Raw genomic sequence first — 22661 nt, 5'->3', positions numbered from 1 at the left:
TCTTAATATAACCTGACATTGGAGATTTAAATGGTAGTCACAGGCTGGCACAAAAATCTGACTAAGAGGTCCTGGATGTCACTGAAGTCCCTCTAGATTTAAGTAAAGCTGTAACGGTAATGGAAGAAAGATGAAGCCAACATCTTCCTGGGTGACAGTGTCAACGCGGCAGCGACAGCTGAGGCAAATTGGTGGTCACGCTCCTCGCCATGAGAGTAACAGCATGACAGGCCGTGGCAGAGTGTTTGTTTTACTGAGAACTTCAGAAAGCAATGAAAATGTAGTGTTTATATGATTATTATTTATAACTATTGTTGGTGATGGGAGAAATGATTGAAAGTGCCTTTTTGTAGCGCGTCTTGAATTACATGCAAAGTAAAATGATGCATTTGAAAGTGCTTATTTAGTCTTGAGTTGACTAATTATTATTAACATTCTTTTCCTGTCTTGTCAGTGAGGGGCTATTAACCCAAATCTGCTTGCTGTGGGAGATCACTCGGCAGTACAGCATTTTATCACTCTTTTATATGACGTTAATTCATGCTGATACTGTATGTACACAAGGAACCCCTCTCACTGCTCCGCTCGGTAATTGGATCTCTCTCCAAAAACATTAGTACCTGTTTGTACGCTTGTAGTGCTAGGTGGAGAGAGAGAAATTAAAGCTAACCTCAACTTTCCCTTCACTGACAAAGTCCTGTGTTTGACCTTGAAACGGGGCACCCTTCGGAGATCCTCACACAAGCGGGAATCCCTGAAATTTTAGCGCTATTTCCTAGTTATAAATAATAACAATATTCTTGGTGGGTGGCAGCTAATGAGTGTCGGTGCAAATGGCGATTTCAGCGGGAAGGGGCGGCGGCAGAGGCCTTACTGACTGGAGTACTGCACGGTGCTGTACTTTGTCACTCTTCTCCGGGAGGTGCTGGGGGATGCTGTGCCCATCGCCTGGCCAAGGTGACAGTCGGCACTGAGCATCTGACCTGCGCTGCTCAGGCCCCCCAGATTTGCCCCCCCTAGGCTTGTCCCCCCCAGGCTGCTCATCCCAGACCCTGACACTACCCTCTCGGTCACCACCACGTTGTGGGCATTCGATAACTCCGAGGGAATATTTATTAAGCTGCCTGGCATGCCGGAGGCAGGCCTGAACACCCTTTCTGTCACCACCACATTCGACCCGTCTACCAAATCGGGAATGCTGAGAGAGGTTGGGAGCCGGGAGTTAGGCGCGATTACTCTTTCCGTAACGATAACGTTGGACCCGTCTGTGAGATCGGGGATATCTAGCATGCCGCGCAAATCGGAGGCAGAGGCAGGACCGACAACCCTTTCTGTTACAACAACGTTGGATGCACGCAGAGGGTCAACGCAAAGAGAGGGGGAGCCAGAGGTGTAGGTCTCAGTCACCGTCATGTTGCCGTGGAGCAAAGGATCCGGCATCGGCCTCGGGGGCTGTATGGTTGACCCAGATGTGTAGGTGTTTTCCGTAACAACCGTTGTAGTGCCAACCGAGGGAGGCATAGGTGCACATCCGTTGACAATGATGGTGTTTCCAGGTGGCGGGAGGTTTAGATCACCTTCAGGGTTGGGAAAGGTGACATTAACGGATGGCCAGGGTGGGTTGACATCGGGGAAGGGTTCGATCTCTTTGCCCAGACAGATCTCTGCCAGGGTCTTAAATTTTGGTCCTAATGTATCCAAATACGTTTCGTCTATATCTTCTCCAATAAAGCTGCAGCAACCCACAGAGCCAACAGGAGTACCGACTCCTTCATGATCATATATTAATAGGCAGTCATTTGCTGGCCGACCTTCATCTTCATCTGCATACACAAATGCTTTCTGTAGTTTGCAAAAACAGGAAAAAAAAAAAGAAAAGAAGAACAGAGTGACTTTTCATCAGGTTTTTAACCATGATGACTCAAACCACAGTAAGGTTTCCCTAACCACAGTAAGGCCCAGCTGACTTGAACAACAGGACATCAACAGGGTAAATTATATCATCAACATTTTTGTAACCTTGAAATAAATTTATTCAAATGTTATTGATGTTTTATTCTTGTTTCTGCCAATACTTAGCATCTCAAATTTGGTCTGTCATCAGTGTGTCTGACTGTGGGGTGAAGGGAGAGAGTGAAAGGGATGGGGGAACAAATGTACTCTTTGGGCAGCAATATCCAAGCGAAGCAGTAGGAAGAGGAATGAAGCAGGATGGTGAGGGGAGCAGTGGAGGGGCCAGGACAGAAGGGATGGGATGGAGGGTTGGTCACAGCAGGGAAAGCTTGGTGAGCCCAGAGAGGAATCCGTTTTGAGCAGGACGGAAATCACTGATTTGGGATGGCGTTGGGGATGGTGGGGTGGTCAGTCCAGAGGGATTGGGCAGGAAAGAGAATAATTTTAAGTCAGTGCGGGGTGAGGTTGGAGGAAACAGGGAAGGATGGAAGGGGAGGCTGGGGAGGGAGAGGCAGGAGGTTTGGAGATGGAGATGGTCAGTAAGACGAGTCATCTGTGCAGGCCTATGGCTGGCAGACAATTAAAACGTAGTTCTCCCAGCAGGGAGACTGTGGTCTGGGAGAAGTTTGTGCTCAGGACTTCAGGACTGCTCTGTCCTCTCCTCCACTGAATCTTATTTAAAGTTTGAAATAAAGCAATCTTTATATATGAATTTATATTTTGGTGACATATGCAATTATACTATTTATGCCTCACAGTTCATCCTAATTATGAAAATACGTCCCATTAATCATGTAAACTCCATAGCAATTTTTTATCCCATATGTAAAGGCTAATTAATATGTTGTCAATTACAAAACTGCACATTTGTGTCACTTGCAGTTCCCAAGGCTTTTAGGGAACAGAAATGGCAATGAAAATAAAGAAGAATGTGAAATGGTGTTCACAGTTCTTTAAGGGTTAAAGTCACTTCATTAAACAAGCTGTACAGGTAGTATGTGTGAACAATTTCACAAAGTTATTATCTATTTATACACTGAAAAAGGTGGCAAATATATAAATTTGGTGGTCACTTATGAAGCTGAAATAATTTAGTTGCTTGCTACCCATACCTGCAGTGTGTCCATCAGCTTTACAAAAAGGCTATTGAGCAAAAAAATCTCATATGCCAGCAGCTCAAAAGCAGTACTGCTAGTGTCATAGTTTTTCCTACTAGTACAGTCAGCTTTGCTCTCACACCAGTCTTATATCACGGAAATTTCAATTTGAGTGGAGTTATTTTGGATTTCCACCATGTAACTTGGGGAGGAGAATCTAACAGTAGGCTCACAGATAGAAGAAAAAGAAGATCAGGTAATTACCTCAGAGAAGTAGTTGTCTAGGAAGGCCATGTTGACCCCTCCTTCTCGATACTCTTTTATTGTTCCTCCAATTGACCCTTTTGCTTCCCCTGTTCCAGAAATTCCTCCAGCTGTTCCATAACCAGTACCGGTGCCATAGCCAACCCCTGTAGTTTCTTCAACACCAGAAGCTACTACTCCTCCTCCTCCATATGTGTTTGTATATATGTCTGAAAACAGAAAAAGAAAAGTTATCCTCCCAGTGCTGTGTGAAAATTTACACAGAATGTGCCGGTTGTTTTTACAAATAGTACAATGACACTACTGAGTTTCTAAAGGTATTTTAGACTAATTTGAGTCAGAGATCCATGCACAGGTGCCAAACATTGAAACTGCAATAAAAATTAAGCACATATTAGCAGACATCTAAGACCTTGATTTTATTCCTGAGGCTAGGCAGCATGTGCATATGTGCTTTAGGAAATCAATGATTTACTTGTGTAATTGACTGGAGAGATTCCTCTGTCTGGTGTACATATATGCTGTCATTGGATTTGCATCAGAAAATCAGATAATACTTATGAATATTTATGCAAATACACAAATGTATATTTATGATCACATCGGGGTTAAAATTGTTTTGCCTTAAACTCTTTTCTAAAAGAAATAGCTTTGTAACTCCTTTCACATTTTCAAGTCATTAAATTGTTAAGGGGGATTTGGGAGGATAACAATGGATCATAATAACCACCAGTGTTCATAATGCAGAATGAAAATGACGTTTACAATAAATTACAAAGTCATACTTACAGGATTTTATCTTCTCCAGATTTTTTTCATATATGATAACAAGGAATGAGTGGTCTTAAATATCAGCATGTAATATAATAAACCAATTGCATATAGTAGTCTTGACTACATTAAGAAACACAGGCTAAATTTTATTGGTTTTTTTCATTTAACTTCATTCGTCCCGGTTTATAGAATTTGAACCAGGGGCTTTTGCCATAATGGCACTGAACAGTGAAAATAAAGTAAATCACATGTGTAGGTATGTTCTAAACTTTTCAATTGTCATGGCAGCAGAACCTCCCTGAGAATGAAGATTCTTAATTCACATTTAAGCCCCAAAATGTTCGTTTGATTTTACCTTAAGGGTGAGAAAATTTTTGAATAATCAATAGTCATCAGATAAATTATGTTGCAGAATGACATTTCTTCCTGTTAGAAGCTAGGGAAAAATGGATCTGTGCCAGCATCCTTCCTTTCTGTTATGGTGTAAGGAATGGGGAAAAAGAGGAAAGAAGTGGCACTGCACAACTTGACTTACTCTCTATTGCCATCGAATTCCTGGTGGAACCTTATCTCAGAAGCATAAATTTATTGTCCTATGTACCAGCTTTCTGTCTAAGCTAGTGCACAAATGGTCAGTAATTAACTGGCTACCTGACAGGTGCTATTCTCCCTTGTGGGAAGCAGAGCCTGGAAACTGGGAAAAACTGAACCTTTCACCACTGAGTTATGACAGAAATTTTCCATATTCTGGCCTCAAGATTTAATTCTACTAAAACTGGTGTCTTGAAAAGACCCTCCATTCACTAGCTGAAATGATAAAGAAAAATTGCCTGAGATTTGAAAGCCTTGGCAGATATTTCAAAATAAATGTAGTCTGCAGAAATGAACCTGCTCAAAAGCTCAAACTTCAGAACCTTTATTCATACTGGAAGTCCTACTAGCATCACTTTGACTATCTGCAGATGTGAGATTGGAAGGGTTGGGTTATAGCTGCAAAACCAAAGTGCTCTGTGAATCAGAAGACATGAAATTCTGTAAGATAGCTTTATGACAGTGCACATAGAAAATTTTAGGATCTGCTTACCAGACGGTTCGCCAAAATCACCTCCTGCAGCTGTTGTTGGGGCAAGAATGTGTGAGACATCCTGGAAAACAACATTTTGATGCCTTCAATGATGACTTTGAAATTCCCATATGAAGACCAAGACTTTGTGAATCATGTTAAGGAGTTAGCAGTCTAAACTGTTAACAATAGCTATTAATTACCATCCCTATTAAAAAAAAAAAAAAAAAAAAGAAGAAAAAAAAGAGAGACTCCATTCAAGTTTTTTCATTGTCAACATAAAAGGTGATCAGTGGAGATGGTTTGTGTTACCTTGTCCTACTTTGCACTGAAGAAGCTTGCTAGTTATTGTTTCAGCTGAGGGAATAGTAACGCCAAGCTGTTGGGCCAAACTAATTGAACACAAACCACGCAAACTCCATCTACAAATGTTAATTAAGAGTCACCTTTCATATCTGCCTGGCAATTGTTGACAATGCCAGGCTTTTTTCTAGCCAAATGCAGTCTTTTCTGTAAATATGAGTTACTGTGGGTTTTAGAAACATGGGCTGTACTCACCCTGTCTTCAGGCTGTGCACCTTCTATTCCCCATGGATGAATTGCCCCTTCTGTGCATTCAGGTACAGGTTCAAATCCAGCTCCAACGCCACCTGCAGCGCCAGGTCCACAGCCACAACAGTCGCTCATTGACATCAAAATTGGAATCACTTAACAGGAAAGAAACAGGAAACAGAGATTTAGGACATCTCTTCCTCCCAGGAATAGCTGCTTTTCCCAGAGGGCAGGTGCTCAAGAACTTTTGAAAATATGTCTTCTAAAATGTTTCAAACCAGGCAGCCTGCAAGTCTGGCTTTCAGAATCATTAGCTGCTTTTGGAAATGTATGTATTTGGAATTTCAGAATAATTTGTACCTTTAGTTATAGCAGAGGAAAGTGGAGGTGGAGTAGGGCTGTTACTCCAAATTTATGCTTATACACCTGGGAACAGACTTTGATCTATCTCAGCTGAATGAATATAAGTTGCATACATATAAAAATTAAACAAACAGAACCAGTCTTACTATGTATAGCATTCAGTGACATTCATTTTTGATAGATAAGCATACATTTGTCTCCTTAGATATTGTAATTGAAAAGAATACACATTAGTAATAATAGACATATGCGAATCAGCGGAGAGAGAGCCATCTGCCTACAGTCATCTTTGGCAAAGGCTCCAGTTGCCTTTTTCACATCACATATACATAATGCTTGATTTGAAAAAACAATAGAGACAAACCCCAAACCCCAGTTTTAAAAAATTATTACATAGAGAGAGTCAAGTTTCCCAGTGTGCTGTGTTATGCTTAGTTGTTTCAAGAATGCAGTGTTGGAAATTGCTGAATGCTTTAAACGCAAACATTGAAACCATTGCTCATTTTAGAAAGGCACTGCAATATTAATTCTGGCTGTCTTTAGGTCCTTAACCTACATGGTAAAATCAGTAACCTCGTATCACTGCAGAGGGAGTGGAGAGAGATAGTTGCCTACACCAGACAGACTAAGCAGAGCATCTAAAACTCTCAGTTTAAAATCAAAGTGAACAAAGTGAAGAGAAAAGGGGAAAGGGCTATGCAGTGTACAAAGTGCTACCTCACACTGCGTGACTAAAGACATATTTACTCCAGACTACCAACTAGGAGAGATTTCCAAAGGCAGAAAGACAGTCTGTCCTGTAACATTAACCACCTGGGAACTACAAACAAAACAGCCTTTTGCAGCTCAAAATTTTGTGTTTGCTGATTCCTACTAATCAAAGATCAAAACCCAAAACCACTGACCCCCCTCAAAACTCAGGGTAAAAATGCGTTTCTTCTGGTTTTGTAGTCAATATTTCTGCATTGGGAAATTTTAGATTTTGATTGCTTCATGCCCAGGCCATGAAAGAAAGACGATCGCATCTGATTGTGGTGGTTTGAGAAGTACTTTCTTGCATACAGTCTAACTTGAGACATTCTTATCCCTGAAACTCCTATTTCTTCAAAAATACTAGGATGTATGAAAAAAGTGATCTGTTTTGATCCTGTTATTACAAATGCTACTTGTTTTTAATAGCTGTAATGTTTGGCAGCAATAACCAAATGTTCAAAATTTCAGATTATTATATTTGTTGTTGTACTACTGAAATCTGACATTGAGTTCAAAAGAAGCTGGTTCTTTACATTTTTTCACACCCAACTCGGAGCTGATACTTGTCCGTTTCTTTTAGTAGTATAACAGAATTACTAATTGCAAAGTGTAAGTTGTAAGTGACAGGGACAGCTCTTGCCCCAAATTTTCTGAGTCTTCTACTAAACATTTTTACCCTGTCTGATGGTCTGAGAACTGGATAGCACCTTAGGAAAAAACCCCTAAGTCTTAGGAAGAAAATAGTAATTTCTGAATGACATATGTATATAAACATGTAGAATATAAAATATATAGAAATGCTTATAATTTAAAAGACAATTTTTTCTCTGTTAGATGGCCCATGGAAGCCAGCAAGTTAACAACCACCCAGAAAAGGCACTTTATTTTAGAAGAATTTAAAAAAATACACTTTAAAAAAAAAATTGTTTTCTTAATTTTATACTTACGAACAAATATTAATCCGCCAAGAAACATCAGGCCAATGGCAGCACCGCTAAGTGTGGTAGAAGATAGGATATCTCTGCCGTAATTTCCATTTCCATTATAACCATCATCAGTTGCTCCAGTATATGCTTCATAACCATCACTGTATCCATCAGTGTAAACTTGCCAGTCTGTGTGGTCTTCAGTTTCTCTTCCTCCAGGTCCAAACTCGCCATTACCACCACCTTCTTGTTCTGTTCCTCCTCCACCTTCTGGGCCTCTTCCACCACCAGCACCACCGGCACCACCACCACCACCAGCACCACCACCACCACCAGCACCACCACCAGCACCACCACCACCAGCACCACCACCAGCACCACCACCACCAGCAGCACCACCACCACCACCACCAATGATAATTATTTTTGTGGCCCCACTGGTGCAGTAATTACGACTATCACACTGACAAGCTTGCACAGGAATTATATGTGGTTTAGGGCAACGTCGGCCTTGGTTATCTCTTACATTGATATAGATCCTATAAATGTAAAAGTCCAAGTTCTGACTCATTAGCTCTGCAGAGGAAGCTTTGGGGGGAAAAAAAAAGAGAGGAAAAATATTTAGATTAAGTTATTGACTATAAATACTGTACAAATCTATAATTTTGTGAGTAATGTTCATAGAACAGGATGAAGACTAAGTGTTCCCATTCCAAGATCTTCAGTTACTTCTGCATCTACAGTACTTATTCAAAGCTGAAACTTATGATATTCATCTATGCTAGTTTTTTCTTTTGAAAAACCTGAGCCAGGTCAGTCTAGTCATCACTTTTTAGCCTGAGAAATATAAAAGCAGCAAATGAACTTTTTTGTATCTACTGCTGCCTTTCCTGATTTTTATTAGCACAACGGTGAACATAAAAATTGCAAGTTTTATACATCTTTTTTTCTCTCACAAGGAATTTACATGTATTTTTCATAAGTTTTTTTCAGTAGTTTTAAAATATTTAAAGTTACACATTTGCATCTGTGTAGGACAAATAGGAGACACAAGAGTAGTTGTAATTGTGATATTTACCATTTAATATAGTCTTCTATGCATACAGTAAGTTATGTAAATTCTGTCATTTAGTAATGTATGAGATTTGATTAATTCATTAGTTTGTTATGTCCTGTTGGAGGAAACTGGAAAAGATCCACTGAGCACTAAAAGGTTTTTCTTAGAAATACAAGTACAATTTGTACAATAAATTGCAAAAGCTGTAATCTTTATTTGCCATTTTCATATGCCTCTCATAGAAGTAAAGCTCTGCCAACTAATAACTTTATACTCTAATAAATAAATTTGAGAGTTTTGTCATATGCTTAGAATTTTTTAGATAAAATAGAAATAAAAAGGTATCAAATGACTCCTTTTGAATTACCTCATTATGTTTAGACCAAGAGGTGCTTATCAGAGCTACACTTAAGTAAAGTAGTTTTGCTTAAAATATGATAACTAGATAAAACACATGTAGTGATTCAGATTCTAGTTCTAATATGATTTTTATATATATATGCAAATCCAGAGCAACTTCTTAGATTCATATGAGCATAAAATCACATTTAAGTGAGATTAGAATAGATTCTAATAAGTGTTCTGTTAGTAATTAAAAAGTTATCCTAATCTGTTATCTTAGATAAGAGCTTATTCCTATGGTTTATTCTATTATAAAATGTAGGTTAATTTACCATTTATTGATCTGATAATCCATGTAGTTTGAGGTTCACCATGTATGCTGAATGTAAATGGAGAACCATATAGATCACCATCCATACCCTTTGCTGTGATAATCACTGATGGGGAATGCATACATACTTTCCTTAATTCAGTATTAATAGTTGGGCAATTGTCATTGATGTCTTGTATTGAAAGCACAATGGTGCCAGTAGCAGTATATCGAGGAGCCCCTGTAAAAAATAAGATATTTGTGTTCAGAAGGGAATCCTGATACTATAAATAATGCAGTTCAGGTGGGAAAACTAGAAACAGGAAAAAACATTGAGAGTAATCTGGAACAAAGGGAGTTTTGTCTCAGAAAACTCAATCTCTTTTCTTACCTCTCGTGATAGCCAGAACCTCTGCTCTGTACTGCCCATTGGCTACATAGATTGATTCCCAGTCAATAGCTTTGTTCAGTGTAATTTCACCAGTGTTTTGATTGATTCTGAACCAGGCACCTGGATCACGTCCTATACTATATCTATATTTGGTGAAGTAAAAATACTCAGCATTATGTTATGAATATATGTATTACATATTCATTTTGCAAGTAATATTTGTCACTTTGGAATATTTTCCTTTAGGCTACGCTAGGTTCTATTGCATTTCACCCTATTCAGGCAAAATTCCTGTAGACTTCAAAAGATATAGGCCAGAAAAATAATTAGGAATAAAGTAAATGCATAGAGGTCCATTATATTTTGAAATTGGTATCATAGTCTAAAAGTAAAATCTTTCTGGACCCTGTAAACCTTTACTAGAACCCTTGTTGATATCAGTAGTTAAAGCTACAGCACTTCCTATAACATTCTGCTGTTGTATTTGCCAACATATTTCTCTGTTTTATGAAAACTTTTCAAACCTTGGTAAATTGGGTGTATTTATTTCTACATACCTTAAAAAGCAAACTATGGTCCCATTAACTATCATTAATTTCAGCAGAAATAAATGCAACAATTTTTTTATTTATTTTTGTTTTTACTATAGAATGAGCTGGTAGTGACCTCTTCTATTCTGATTGTATAATATTGCCCATTATTGGGGTTTTATGCTTGCTTTTTTAGAGATGCTAACAAATTCCTTATTTGTAGCACACCTTTCCAGAAAAATAGTCTTAGGTTGGGTTAGAAAAAAAAAATGTGTTCTGATTTATTTAAGTTACAGCCTGTCAGAAAAAATATATTTTCTTTGTCTTGTGCACAAGGCTAAGAAAAGCAGGTCAGGAAACAAAAGCAATCATAGCATAAAAATGGGCTGAAGATTATACTATTCTATCGCTATTATTCTATTGCTCATCTATTAACATTTTTTCAGTTCTTTTTAAAGCACCCTTTAAAATACCCATTCCTCATCCCATTAAAAGAATTATTCAATCCAGGAAGTTAAGCAGAGCAGAGCTTACACAACATTTGATGCAATAGCTCCAGTGTCCTCATCGATGGCTGTGTATGTTCCCACAACATAATTTGCTCTTGTGCGTTCTGGTATAGAAAACACAACCGAAGATGGATGAAATCTTGGTGGTTCATCCACATTCTTTACTTCTATTGTGAGGGGTGTTCCAGACATTCGGAAGTCTTGTGCAACAGAGTGGTGGAAGGCAGCTACATTCCTGACACCAATTATCAGTGAGTGACTTTGAAGATGTTCATAATTCAGTTCCTAAAAGATAAACCACAGAGAACTAGGTAATAAATAAAAGTTCCATTAATTTTATTGAAATATTTTCTCTTCTAACTGGTTGAATGACAGTGTTTTTACTGCTCGTTTAATTTTGTTAACAATTAATTAAGACTATTTTAAGATGATTATTTCAACAGTTGAATCACAATATTTATCCATACCTTAATTACTCTAAGGATTCCTTGATTTGTAGCTCGATCTGTAACAATTTCAAACCAGTTATCTTCATTACCGGATATAAAGAAAAACTCTGCTAACCAATTGTCTGTAAACTCTTCGTCAGCATCCAGAGCTTGTATCCGTAGCAGTTCTGAACTGAGTGAATTTTCTGAAATACTTGCTGAAAACTGCAATGACAGATAAATATCTATTAGCAAACACTAAAATATATAATCTGAGGAAAACACAGCTGCCTGCAGATATTCTTTTAAATGATGCCCTGCACGCAGTCCCTGCCAATTTAATAAAAATCATGTGTTCTGGCTAAATTGTGATCCTGGTTGCATATCTGAAGAGCTGTATCACCTCAAGTGTTTGCAGAGGCAGTTTAGAGGAAATGGATTTGTGCTTTCTATATGAAAAGATCATACAAAGATTGGGTTAATCTACATAATCTGGCCATATTGCATGGGTCTGGACACCTGAATGACTGGATTTCTCTGAATAGAGAAGTCAGTGTCAGGACTGACTTCTCTGAATGCAAAAATAATCTACATGTGTATTATCAGAATTGGTGTGGAAGCAACAGATTGGATTTTGAGCACACTTCAAGGAAACAACCCTGTTAATCCAGTGGAGCATTCAAATGTGAAAGTGCTCTACAGGTTAGTAAGGACTCCGTTATCCACTAGGTTTTTGAAATGGGTTTTTAAACAGTGATGTTTCTTTTGGTATTTAAAACTTACAGAACTTTGAGCAAGAGTAGGGAAGTTGTCATTGACATCAATAACTTTAACGTTACAGCTACAAAGGGATGATATTCCATCTGCAGCTCCATCCCGGTCTGACGCCTTCACAACAAGAGTGTAGCTACTATGTTGCTGCCACAGAAAGAGAAATGAGTGTGTTAGAAGAGCCACCTGTACGTCTTAAATATTATAAATACTCAGGTCTTGCTACTATTTCCTAATGCAGGAATTTGCCTTAGACATTTTATTGTAACATATAGAAAAAATGCATTTCTTCCTTAATTTTTGTAAAAACTACAACCTTTCCTTATTCCCCCCCCCCCCCACCCCATAACACATATACACCACAACATCGTATTATTTAACTTTGAAAAAGGAAATATTACCTCTCTGTCAAGATAATTTGCAAGATGGAGTTCTCCAGTATATTTATTCATAATGAACATGGGTGGACCTGAAGGTTCCTGACTCTCTATCTTGAAGGCAATTTTAGAATTCAAGTGATTGGGTTCATCTGCATCTGATGCAATTATTTTCATCACCAGTGTGTCTAAGAATAAAAATAAAAATTAAAAAAACAAATCAGAAAATTTGTTTTGTTCCTGCAAACAACTCATCAAGACAATGCTAAAACTTGGTGTATAAAAACAATAGAACGCTATCTATTCATTGATATTTACAAAGAAAAAAAAAAAGTTTAATTTTGTAGTACTGATTCTGACTGAATGTTAATGAATTCAAAATGCATTAAAAATCAAGGTCGGATGGAGTAATGCAGATTTTCACTGAACTTCTTAAAGTCACCAGAGGGACAGTGTAAAAACAGTAAGTACTGAGCTTGTAGATATTCATGTAAGAAATAGCCACAATTTTAAATGAAAATCTCTAGAAAGTAGAAAATGAGTGTTAGGTACCATTGCCTCAGTGCTATTTGCATGTCTAATGTTGATTGCTGTACTTTTGCTAAAAAGAACTATTTTAGTGGTTTAAGTAAGCATTTATTTAGTAATATTCTACTGCAACTGCAATACTGAGAGTACAAATACAAATATTTGAAATAGAAAAAATGGGAAAAAACATATTTTATATACCCTCAAAGGAAATAAGTGTAGGTTTAATGTTTGGGTTTTCTTTAAAGAGAAGGAATGAACTGATTTATTTTAAATTTTCACATCTGAAAGAATTTGCATGATGCTATGGTTAGAAACTGGAACATTCAGCATTCATGTGTGGGAGGAAAGGGGGAAGGAAGCATCACTGCTTAATTTTAGGCAATGAGTTCTGGCCTTGGCTTGAATAGCACTTGCAGAAGAATCTGCCGCTCCTTCCTCTGCAGTAGCCCTGGCCAGTATATGACTTTGCCTAAGAAAAAGTAGAATGAGCACCCCAGGTTTATATTAACTGCATTCTGGGAGCTTCACTAACTATACTATAATAGGCGTAACAGTTACTTACTGTCCATACTGTTTTCTTCAATAGATCCTGTAAATACAGTTTGTGCAAATACAGGAGGGTTATCATTTATATCCAGAACTCTGACTCGAAGTTCAAGAGGTGGTTCCAAATCTACACCCGTCACTGAGTGTTTAGCAAAGCAACGTATCTGGATAAAGAGATTTACTCGTTTTAAAACCAAAAGTGAAGGAAGCAAAGTAACAATCTGAAACTAATTAATTTGTCTCCTTCTGCTCTCCCTGCCCCACCCTGGATCCATCATTATAAAGGAAAAAGAAAAAGGGGAGTACTTACAACAAATACTGGGGTTACTTCCCTATCCACTATTGATGTTATATTAATTTCTCCTGTTCTTGGGTTAACAACAAATATTCCATAGGGGGCACGATCAATTCCAACTCCAGAGATGCTGTATGTGATTGGATGGTTTTCTTCACAATCTGATCGGATCTACAATAATAGATAATAATAATTTATGCCAGTTTACTCAGGACACCTGCAGGGCTTTTTTCCCCTCTTATTAGTTCCTGTAAAAAATTCTATATAATTTCAGTTTCTCAACCACTTTTCACAAGGTTCCATTGACAGAACCAATGGAAGACTCTTCTACAAACAGCCTAGAGATCCATCTCCCCTTAAGTGGTGGACAGGTTTTGTCTCTCTCTTAAATCTTCTGGCGGGGAAGTGAAGAGAGAAACTTCCAAGAGTGTCACACTGTGCCTGGACCTCAGTAAGTGTACGGTCATGGTGAGAGGATAGGACGGCATCTTCTAGGCTTTGTTGTCCACATAAGTCATGCACTATCCTTGAACTTCCACTCAGGGGTTTCTCAGGGTGAGAGAGAAAAGAAAAATACTGCGATCTAGTACATAGGTGCTGCGCACAAAGAGACTGTGGTTGGAGCTCTTCAGGACGTAGACTGAAGGCAGTGTTCTAGGAAGCCTTTGGTCACTCCTCAGCAGCCACATGGGTTCAACTTATAAGACTGTCTCAGCAGAGCTGGAAACATTGCATCATCTTTCCTTTATTCTACATTCCTTGCTTTGACTACTCTAAGCAAATATACTTCTAAATCTCCCTGCTTTTATCAGCCTGTCTAGAAAAACTTCCTTGTCTGTGAACACTTTTGTTTTTCTTTCTACTTACTTTGGCAATTGGATTCCTCTTAGAATTATCTTCTCCTTCTCTACAAGCTGCAGCAAATTTGATCCATTCACGTTTTTGTCTTCTGAAGGTTTTCCATCTTGCCATTCCGTTTTCATCCCATTCTTTTACCTTTGACAGAGAGTTCCGGAATCATATCACCAGTAACCTCAATCCATTTTAAATTAATACAGACATTTAGAATTTCTGACAATAAGGAGAAAAGGGATTTTTCTAGATCGTGTGCTTTTTTACGTGTCTGCGAGTACCATACTCTAAGACTGTACATGTTTACTTTAAAATTATTGCTCCGTATGAGATACTAATTTAGGTTCAGGAGAACTTCTCTTAAGAGGGTGAGCAGGTTATTACCTGCAATTGTTTAATATTTAAATATGTTTTCAATCTTCAAGTTCAGAAATGTCTTGGTTCAGTATTTTCCATTTCATTTTTGCATTGGTTACATTTCATTTGATCAGAAAACCAATTTCTAAAGAAATGTATATTACCTCTACATGAAATCCTGTGCTGAAATCCAAGAGTACCTGCAAGAACAATAAGAAGATTGGCATCTAAAAATGCAGGGCAAAATGCAGTAAGCAAAACCCAACTGCCATACATTGCTATGCTGCAGGACTGGAGCATTAATTTTTCTCAAGTCTATTGCAATAGCCTATCTACGCAGTAGCTACAGGATTTCCATAAATGACTTTGTGCAATTCATTTTTTTCCATATCCATCGCTTGAATTCCTTGACAGTTAACACCTTAAAAATTAATTCTGTCTTACAGGGTAGAACTCTGAGTTTGAACAGATGTGCCATACCAAATTTCAAGTTATACCTACATCAAAATACAGCTTTCACACAGATTTTTAGGTTGTAACACCTCAACTGAGGTGAGAAGTGGTTGCAAGAGTTGTTATTAAAAAGTATATCTAGGAAACTAGAAAAGGAGTTGTTTTTTTTTTCTAAAGAACTAATTCTTTTTTTTTTTTTTTTTTTTTTTTTTAATTTAGAAAGTCCACAGTAGACCTGGAGTACCTCACTATGTAGTTTAACCAAAAAGAATAAAACTGTTTTCTTGAAACTTCCCACTGAGGTTGAAGAGATTCAATTTAAGATGGAAAGCCAACTGCAGTCATCAGGCAGATTTCCCTGGAGTGCAGTGGGGTTTGATTTGAGGTCTAACTACAGAACCAAATTCCTGTGTATATAAAGGTGGCAGGATCAGATGCAATATATAATTACTTTAAAATTAAAATAATGGAGAATCCTCAATTTTTTGATTAACACAATATAAAAGAAGGCAAAGTTTAATTAACCTTGTTCCTAAATGAGGTGTGAAAATGAAGTTCACTTGGTTAATGTACCTCCTCAGAGCATCTCTAAAGTTTAGGACCTGCCTCTGCTCTCTTCGGATGACACAGAGTGAAGAATATGGCATTTGCAGGACTAGATGCTTGCTTCATTCATCATTGGGAGAAACAAAATATCCAGGTGACTCAAAAAGTCTTGCAGTTTCTCTTTTCTCACCAAATGTGGTTAACAGCTGTGTTTATTAATTTTTCACTTTACTTATCATTTCCCAGTACTGTTCAATAGCTTTTTTTTGGTCTGATGTTTTATCTGGTGGGTTTTAGGTTAGTTATGCTTGGATAAAATTTGTGACAATCTTTTTTTCTATGGGGCTCTACCTCATGGGACCTTCTTCACTTCAAATTTATTGCATTGTTCTGTCAAGGCTGGGAGAAGGGCACAGACTTTTTTCCACTTACTTCATGTTAAAATAACCTCTTACAAGCAACAGATTAATGAACAGCATCTTCACCCTCCTTCCTCTCTCTTCCCCCTTTTCCCCATTTACATGCCATAAGAGGTCCATCACCTGTCATTTACAAAGTAATGTCTCCAGTGATCTGATCTTGCCCAGAACATTCCCTGAGACCTTGGCACATAATGGCTGCCCTAATCTGCTTCTGAATGAGGGAATCGAGACTGTAGACTTGCCCATTCGATGTACATATACCTTGAAATTTTGTTGGACTGTCCATGGACTAAGGATTTGTTTTCCTTGTTTCTTTGAGCAAGCTATTGACATGAATGGTTAAGAAAAGTACTCTGCAGGAAAATCATTACAATATGTTCATGTTGTGCTAAAGGTATCAATACATCTTTTAGCCTGAGTTTATGTCTTGGTGACTATTTAAAGCTTCAGCTGGAGAATGGGGTTCAAATGCACGTGCAGCCGTTACTCATCTCAGAGAAGGGACAGCATCAGACTCCATTTAAACCGTGGGGGTTTTTCACCCCAGTGGGAACTCAGACGTGTCCTTTCATAATCCCCCTTGGAGCTTGGGGAAACATGGGACAGAAGAAGGGGCAGATTACACCCTCACCAGAGAGCCTGAGTGATGAAGTCCACCAGAAATAGTACTGATTCAACATCTCTTTATCAGCTGATCCCACCGGCAGAGCAGAGCCTCCTTTGGTAAGTACAGTGAAATCCTCTCCACCTTTAGGCTGAAATCCCTTCTGGCATGCAGCAATCGTCTTGACCCAGAAAAGTACGGGTATACACCTCCCAGTGCAATGTTAGTGAATCTTGTCTACTGTCTGCATCCTGTGGCTTATTCTGTTATTTAACAGTGAAACTAATATCTCACATCCAGCCATATCGCTCTCGTACTCTGCAGGCCTAACTGAAAAACTGTGTTAGGCATGTCTGAAATAAGAATTATGCGTGTAAAGATTTCTGTTCTTTAAGGACATGAATATTCATAAAACACTTGATTTCAGCCTATAGGGAGTTCTATTTTCAAGCGGTGAGGAACACACGTTTTACACTGGAGTTTCATCCTTTGTGTTTGATCACCAATAATGGGAATGTCAGGAATTTGTTCATCAGTAATGCTGGGGATTGTAAATTCAGGCCCCGTATTTCCACACTCATCCCATGCTAACTAAGGAAAAGCCCTTTCTGCTACATGTTGCTAATAGAATATCTTGAAAGAAGTCCTGCGGGTTTTGAATCCAGAGTCCTTAGTACAGTTTGTGATATTATTTGAAAAGGCTGATCCGACGAACTTGATGTCTGCGTTGGGTATGTCTCTCTCAATTACTGCCGTGTTATAGGAAGGAGGGCAGGCAGACACCAGACAAAGTTGCCTAGCTCACCAGCTAAACCTCAACAATTCTGGAGTGTCATCTAATCAACTTGATCCAGGGACGGAGTTTCGTCTGCCTCCCCAACTAGTGTTTTCCAGTTCTCCACTATCACCAGCAGTTAGAAGGCTCCTCCCACCCCAGTTGTCTATTTCCAATATCTCTCTGCAATGCAACCCCTTTTTTTCTAGTGCTATTTCCAGCAGAGAGGTACCGCCTCCTAGCAGCTAACTCCAGCATACTTCTAGGTAATGAACAAATTTCCCTCCTAAACTAGTATCCAAATACAGTCATTTCCATAGATTCAGTGATTAATGATGATTAAAGCAATAAGAGCCACTGGAATGTGTGGGATGCATCCTGAGGACCTTGGGATAGGCAAGCTGATCAGAATGGTATCAAGATTTGCTGTCCTGTTAGTCTCTGAGAGACCGTGAAAAAAAGGAAGCTCTGCAGAGAAGCTAGAGGCTTGTTGCACAAGCTGTTGGTTTCTGGTCTGGGTTGGACGAGGTGCAGGCAGGAAACATGCTCATGGTGACTGTCATTTGCACAGTGGCCTGTCTGAAAGCTTGTCTTTCATTGTAATGATACAGAGCCTGAACCTTGTGTCCAAAATGACACCTTAGAGTCACACTGGAGTTATTTTGGATTTATTCTGATGTAACTGGGAACACAATTAGGCCCATAGGATGTGTACAGTTCTTTGCGCCTTCAAAGCAATTTACAAACACGAATTAACTAATCATTAATTGACTGCCAAGCAATATTATACGCAATTATGGAATCCTCCCTCTTCCACCTACTCAAATCTAAATGACTGAACATGCCTTTAACATCTTCCCAGCATTATTCATATTAGATCTGCTTCTCTCTCTTTGAAGTCCACAGCGGTATTGTTATTGGCCTGGATGGGAGGGGTGCTGAGAACTCACACATATTATGTTAGTCATCAGGGTGCCATCGTAGGTCTGGTTGTGTCAGCGTTTTGGGACTTTTACATCTTTCTTACTCAGCCAAAGCTCTGACTAGGAAAGGGTTGAAATAACGAACCCTTCCCTTTATTCATTCTGCCTCTTTAAAAAATGATAAATTGTTGCATATGAAATAATGAGAAGCAGAGTTGAAACATAAGACAAACCCTCATATTTTAAAAAGAAGCCATTTGATCACTTTTAAATTGAACCACGAATGTGTTTTTGTCTATACTTTTCATTTTCATAGGTCACTAATGAATGTGCTTCTTCCAATTTACAGGGAAAGTTTTTCCGGATGGTTTTTCTGGCATATTTTTTTTTTCTGATTCTGTAGAAGTCAGGTGTTCCTATTGCTTCCTGTGTTAGCAGCTGACGTCAGTGTTTTGTATTGCACCCAGGATGGAGAATCCATTGTTATTTCAGCAGAAGTACGACAATGCTCATGTCAGTCAGAAGAATACGTTCCAAAGTTTTATTTATTTTAAAATATGTTTATTCGAACAACTGACAACTTTGGGAAAGTTTCCACTGAGATTGTTTCTGTTCTGCTGAGTCGTACAGATATAATGAATTTCCGTACAGTAACTGAGCTTAACCATTAGAAAAAATGAACAGAAAAGTAATTTCAATACAGGGTGTATGCCATTATCATTCAAATTTTAGTTTTCCAAATTAGTCATCCTAAGTGTCCTCCATAAATCTCCTCAATAAAACCTGAATTCTAATATGGCTTAGGGTGCTCTAGCTGCAAATGCACATTTGCTTAGGGGCCATTTTTACTTAGGAATGTAAAACTGCAGATTTAAGAACCTAATCTTAGGTGATAATTCATGGATGCGGAATTGCTTTAGTTTCTATTTCTACAACAAAATTCTCTGGCAGAAGAGCCTGCAGGTTCCTGGCTACATCCTGGCAGATGTTTCATATGCATATGCAAGGACAGGATTTGGCCCCTTAATATTTTTATGTGCAACCAAGTTATGAGTAGGAGGTGTAACCATAGCCTAACAACTGGGGGTGGCGGGAAAAAAGAAGCATAGATAACACATGGGAAAATGTAGCCAGACAAAAGTGCATATGAGAGATGCGGTGAATTTACAATTATTAGCTGTCACATGATAGCTGGCAGGAGAAGAGTCATACCTGATCAAACAGGTTATTTCCATAAAACGTGTCTGTGCAAGTATCACAAACAGAACTCCCTTACTCATGAGAATAACGCCTTTGAAGTCACGTGAGCAAGGGTTGCAGAATCAGTCCCACCAATGGTGAAATGCATATAGAAAATTATTAGTTTCAGGGCTGGTAAGTTTTCTTTTCTTGAAAGTGTAACAGTGTACTAAAATATGTATAACTCAACAGCAATTGTATTTGATACAACTTATTAACAATATACTAACCAGACACACCATTCAGGCAGGTGATTTTCATGAAAGATTAATCAAGCTGAAAACCAAGACCGTTTCTCAGAATACGCTAAAATTGGATGCATAATTTATAATTTATTTAATCTCTACAGTTTGTGTGTCAGCTTTCTATAAAGTGGTGAAAGATGCTACTGAGCTGAATAGGCCACCATGAACCCTGCTGTGCAGAAGAATGCATAATAAGAACAACAACTGTTTTCCCTGGGTAGTAAAAGTTAAAATATTTGATAGTCATCAAAACATAATGTCAGTTTTCACAATTGCTCCTTTCTCCTAACCCAACACATATCCTGCATCAGTCACAATTGTAACAATAATACACTGAAAGAATGAAAATGGCTCCAGAGTTTCCGAGAAAAGATAAAGCAGTAAAATCTCTTTTGAACGGACAGATCTTAAATACAGTACAGTCAACTTTTTTTTTTTTTAACTTTGACACATCAGGAGTATGCATCACCAGGTAACTGAGTAAATCAAATAGTCACTAATGCTGCATGAAAATTCAGAGGTGTTAGTGTGATATGCAACATGCCAATCTCAGAGACCACTGAGCGGTGTTAACCATGCAGAAACTCATCTGAACTGTAACTTGCTTTTGCGAAGTTCTGTCGTTGTTTTCTTGGCAGCTGCCCTGTGCTGGTTAGTTCTAGTTTACTGACTGCAGAGCTATCACCTAAAATTAATGGATTATCTTTTCTGAGAAAGCCTTAAGATTTCATATTGTATAACAACAAACACTTTTTCCCCAACTACAGCATTTCTAGAGGAGTCAGAAATGAGAGGTTAGCAAACATTTACACTTACTACTATATTGTGTAAAATGTAAAATTGTGTGAAAGCCACAGCAGGACATAACTGTAACAGAAATCCTACTCTTTTCAAACTTCAAGGCCATAAACCTCTATCTAATTTCAGAAGAGCAGCACAGATGAGTAAAAATAGTCCACACAAAAATCAGATTGCAGCAGTAGAAGGGCCTCCATAATTCTTTTAAGTCCTTTCTGGGTAACTTCCATGCCTTGATGAACACATTGTACAACTATGCCACTTGACTTGCCATGGCCACAACTTTCCTTCTACAGTGAGAAAAACAAACTGAAAGAGCAACACTTTCATCATGCATTCACTTGCTCAGCACATGGCAGCTCAGACACTAATGCACTACGAGCCAGGAATTCTTTGTAATGTGAAATAATAGGCCAAGTCTTGATTTTTACTCAGCTAAGGTCTTCACTAAATTTCACCTTTTTCTCTTGAATATAGCCGTAGGATTCGGTCAGTTCTGAAGCGCTCTTGCTAATCAGTTTAGATAAAGAGATTTGCTATTCATATTCCCTCAACTGATAAAAAACCCCAAAGACATAGAACCAATTGATATCCAGTCAAGTTCTTAGGATTTTAGTAACGATAAGACTTTTATTAATAACAGTGACTCCTTAAACAGTAGCCACAGACAAGATTCACCTGAAAAGCCATGCATTAAACATAGAAAGTCACATATTGAACATCAACAGACTGCAGAAAGTCAAAATCAAAAGAAACATTTGTCAGCATTTAATGAAAAACTAAATTATTTGCATAGAATCTTCAGAAGGGCAGTTTTAAATAAGCACAGCTTTGTTTTTATGCTAAATTTCACAAGTTTTTCGGGGGGGGGGTAGTTTACACTGTAAAATGTGACAATGGTCTGCTGAGGAACACTCAACGGGCATAATCACAGAGTTTACAAATATTGTTTTAAAATCTGACTTACCAATAAAAGGAACAAAAATGCAGCCGTTCGGTGAGGGAGCCAATCCATGGCATCTGCCTTCCTGGATACAAGTCCAACTGAGTTATGGTTACAAGCCTGTTCCTTTTCCCCTCCCCCCCCCACCTCTGGTGTCTATTTAAAAAGACACTCGGTAGATGTCCTTATACTCAGCCCTTCAAGGTGTCTCTGCCTCCCTCTGAGGGAAGCACTGAAGATGCTGTATAACAGAGTGTCTTTCCCCACCCCAAAATCCTGGGCTGGTCTCACCTGAAACGCTTGACAACATCATTATTGCTTGCAGGTAAAAGCCAAGAGACACACCTTAATTCTTATTGCACTGAAACCCTTTGTTGGATACGAAAGGGTACGTTTTTAAAAACAGAAGGCAAGCTTCACTGAGAAGATACCGAGTGATTTATAAATTACTCACAACATAAGGAATCATTAAAATGGTAACTTATCATTGCTTTGAATGCAATTACCAGTTTTCCCCTTGCACCGTGTATAATGGAAGAGCTTAATGAATATTACCATAAAGAATATGGACCTGAAGAAATGATTAGTTTGAATTAAAACATAAGTCCATTTGTTTACTTCCAGGTGCAAAGAAGTCAGTTCCGTGCACATTGTTCACAGAAGTGCAGCATT

The 22661-nt window shown here is 38.4% G+C and overlaps 1 protein-coding gene across 1 annotated transcript; it reads right to left on the bottom strand.

Moving 5' to 3' along the window:
* Nucleotides 1-870: 870 nt before the first annotated feature.
* On the bottom strand, nt 871-22061 carry LOC126047144 (desmoglein-1-alpha-like). The gene is made up of 16 exons (XM_049820406.1): nt 22014-22061; nt 15206-15241; nt 14700-14828; nt 13848-14003; nt 13554-13701; nt 12485-12648; nt 12096-12230; nt 11352-11537; nt 10910-11169; nt 9846-9988; nt 9477-9695; nt 7767-8333; nt 5710-5858; nt 5173-5233; nt 3315-3523; nt 871-1842 (listed from the first exon to the last, which is right to left on the bottom strand). Exons 1-16 carry the CDS (start codon nt 22059-22061, stop codon nt 871-873), a joined length of 3582 nt encoding a protein of 1193 aa, XP_049676363.1.
* Between the last annotated feature and the right edge of the window lie 600 nt (nt 22062-22661).

Source organism: Accipiter gentilis, chromosome 2, assembly GCF_929443795.1.
Source record: "Accipiter gentilis chromosome 2, bAccGen1.1, whole genome shotgun sequence".
In the NCBI taxonomy this organism is placed as follows: Eukaryota; Metazoa; Chordata; class Aves; order Accipitriformes; family Accipitridae; genus Astur; species Astur gentilis.
Note: the sequence above shows the minus strand (reverse complement) of the source record. Positions and strands in the feature narration are given on the sequence as shown.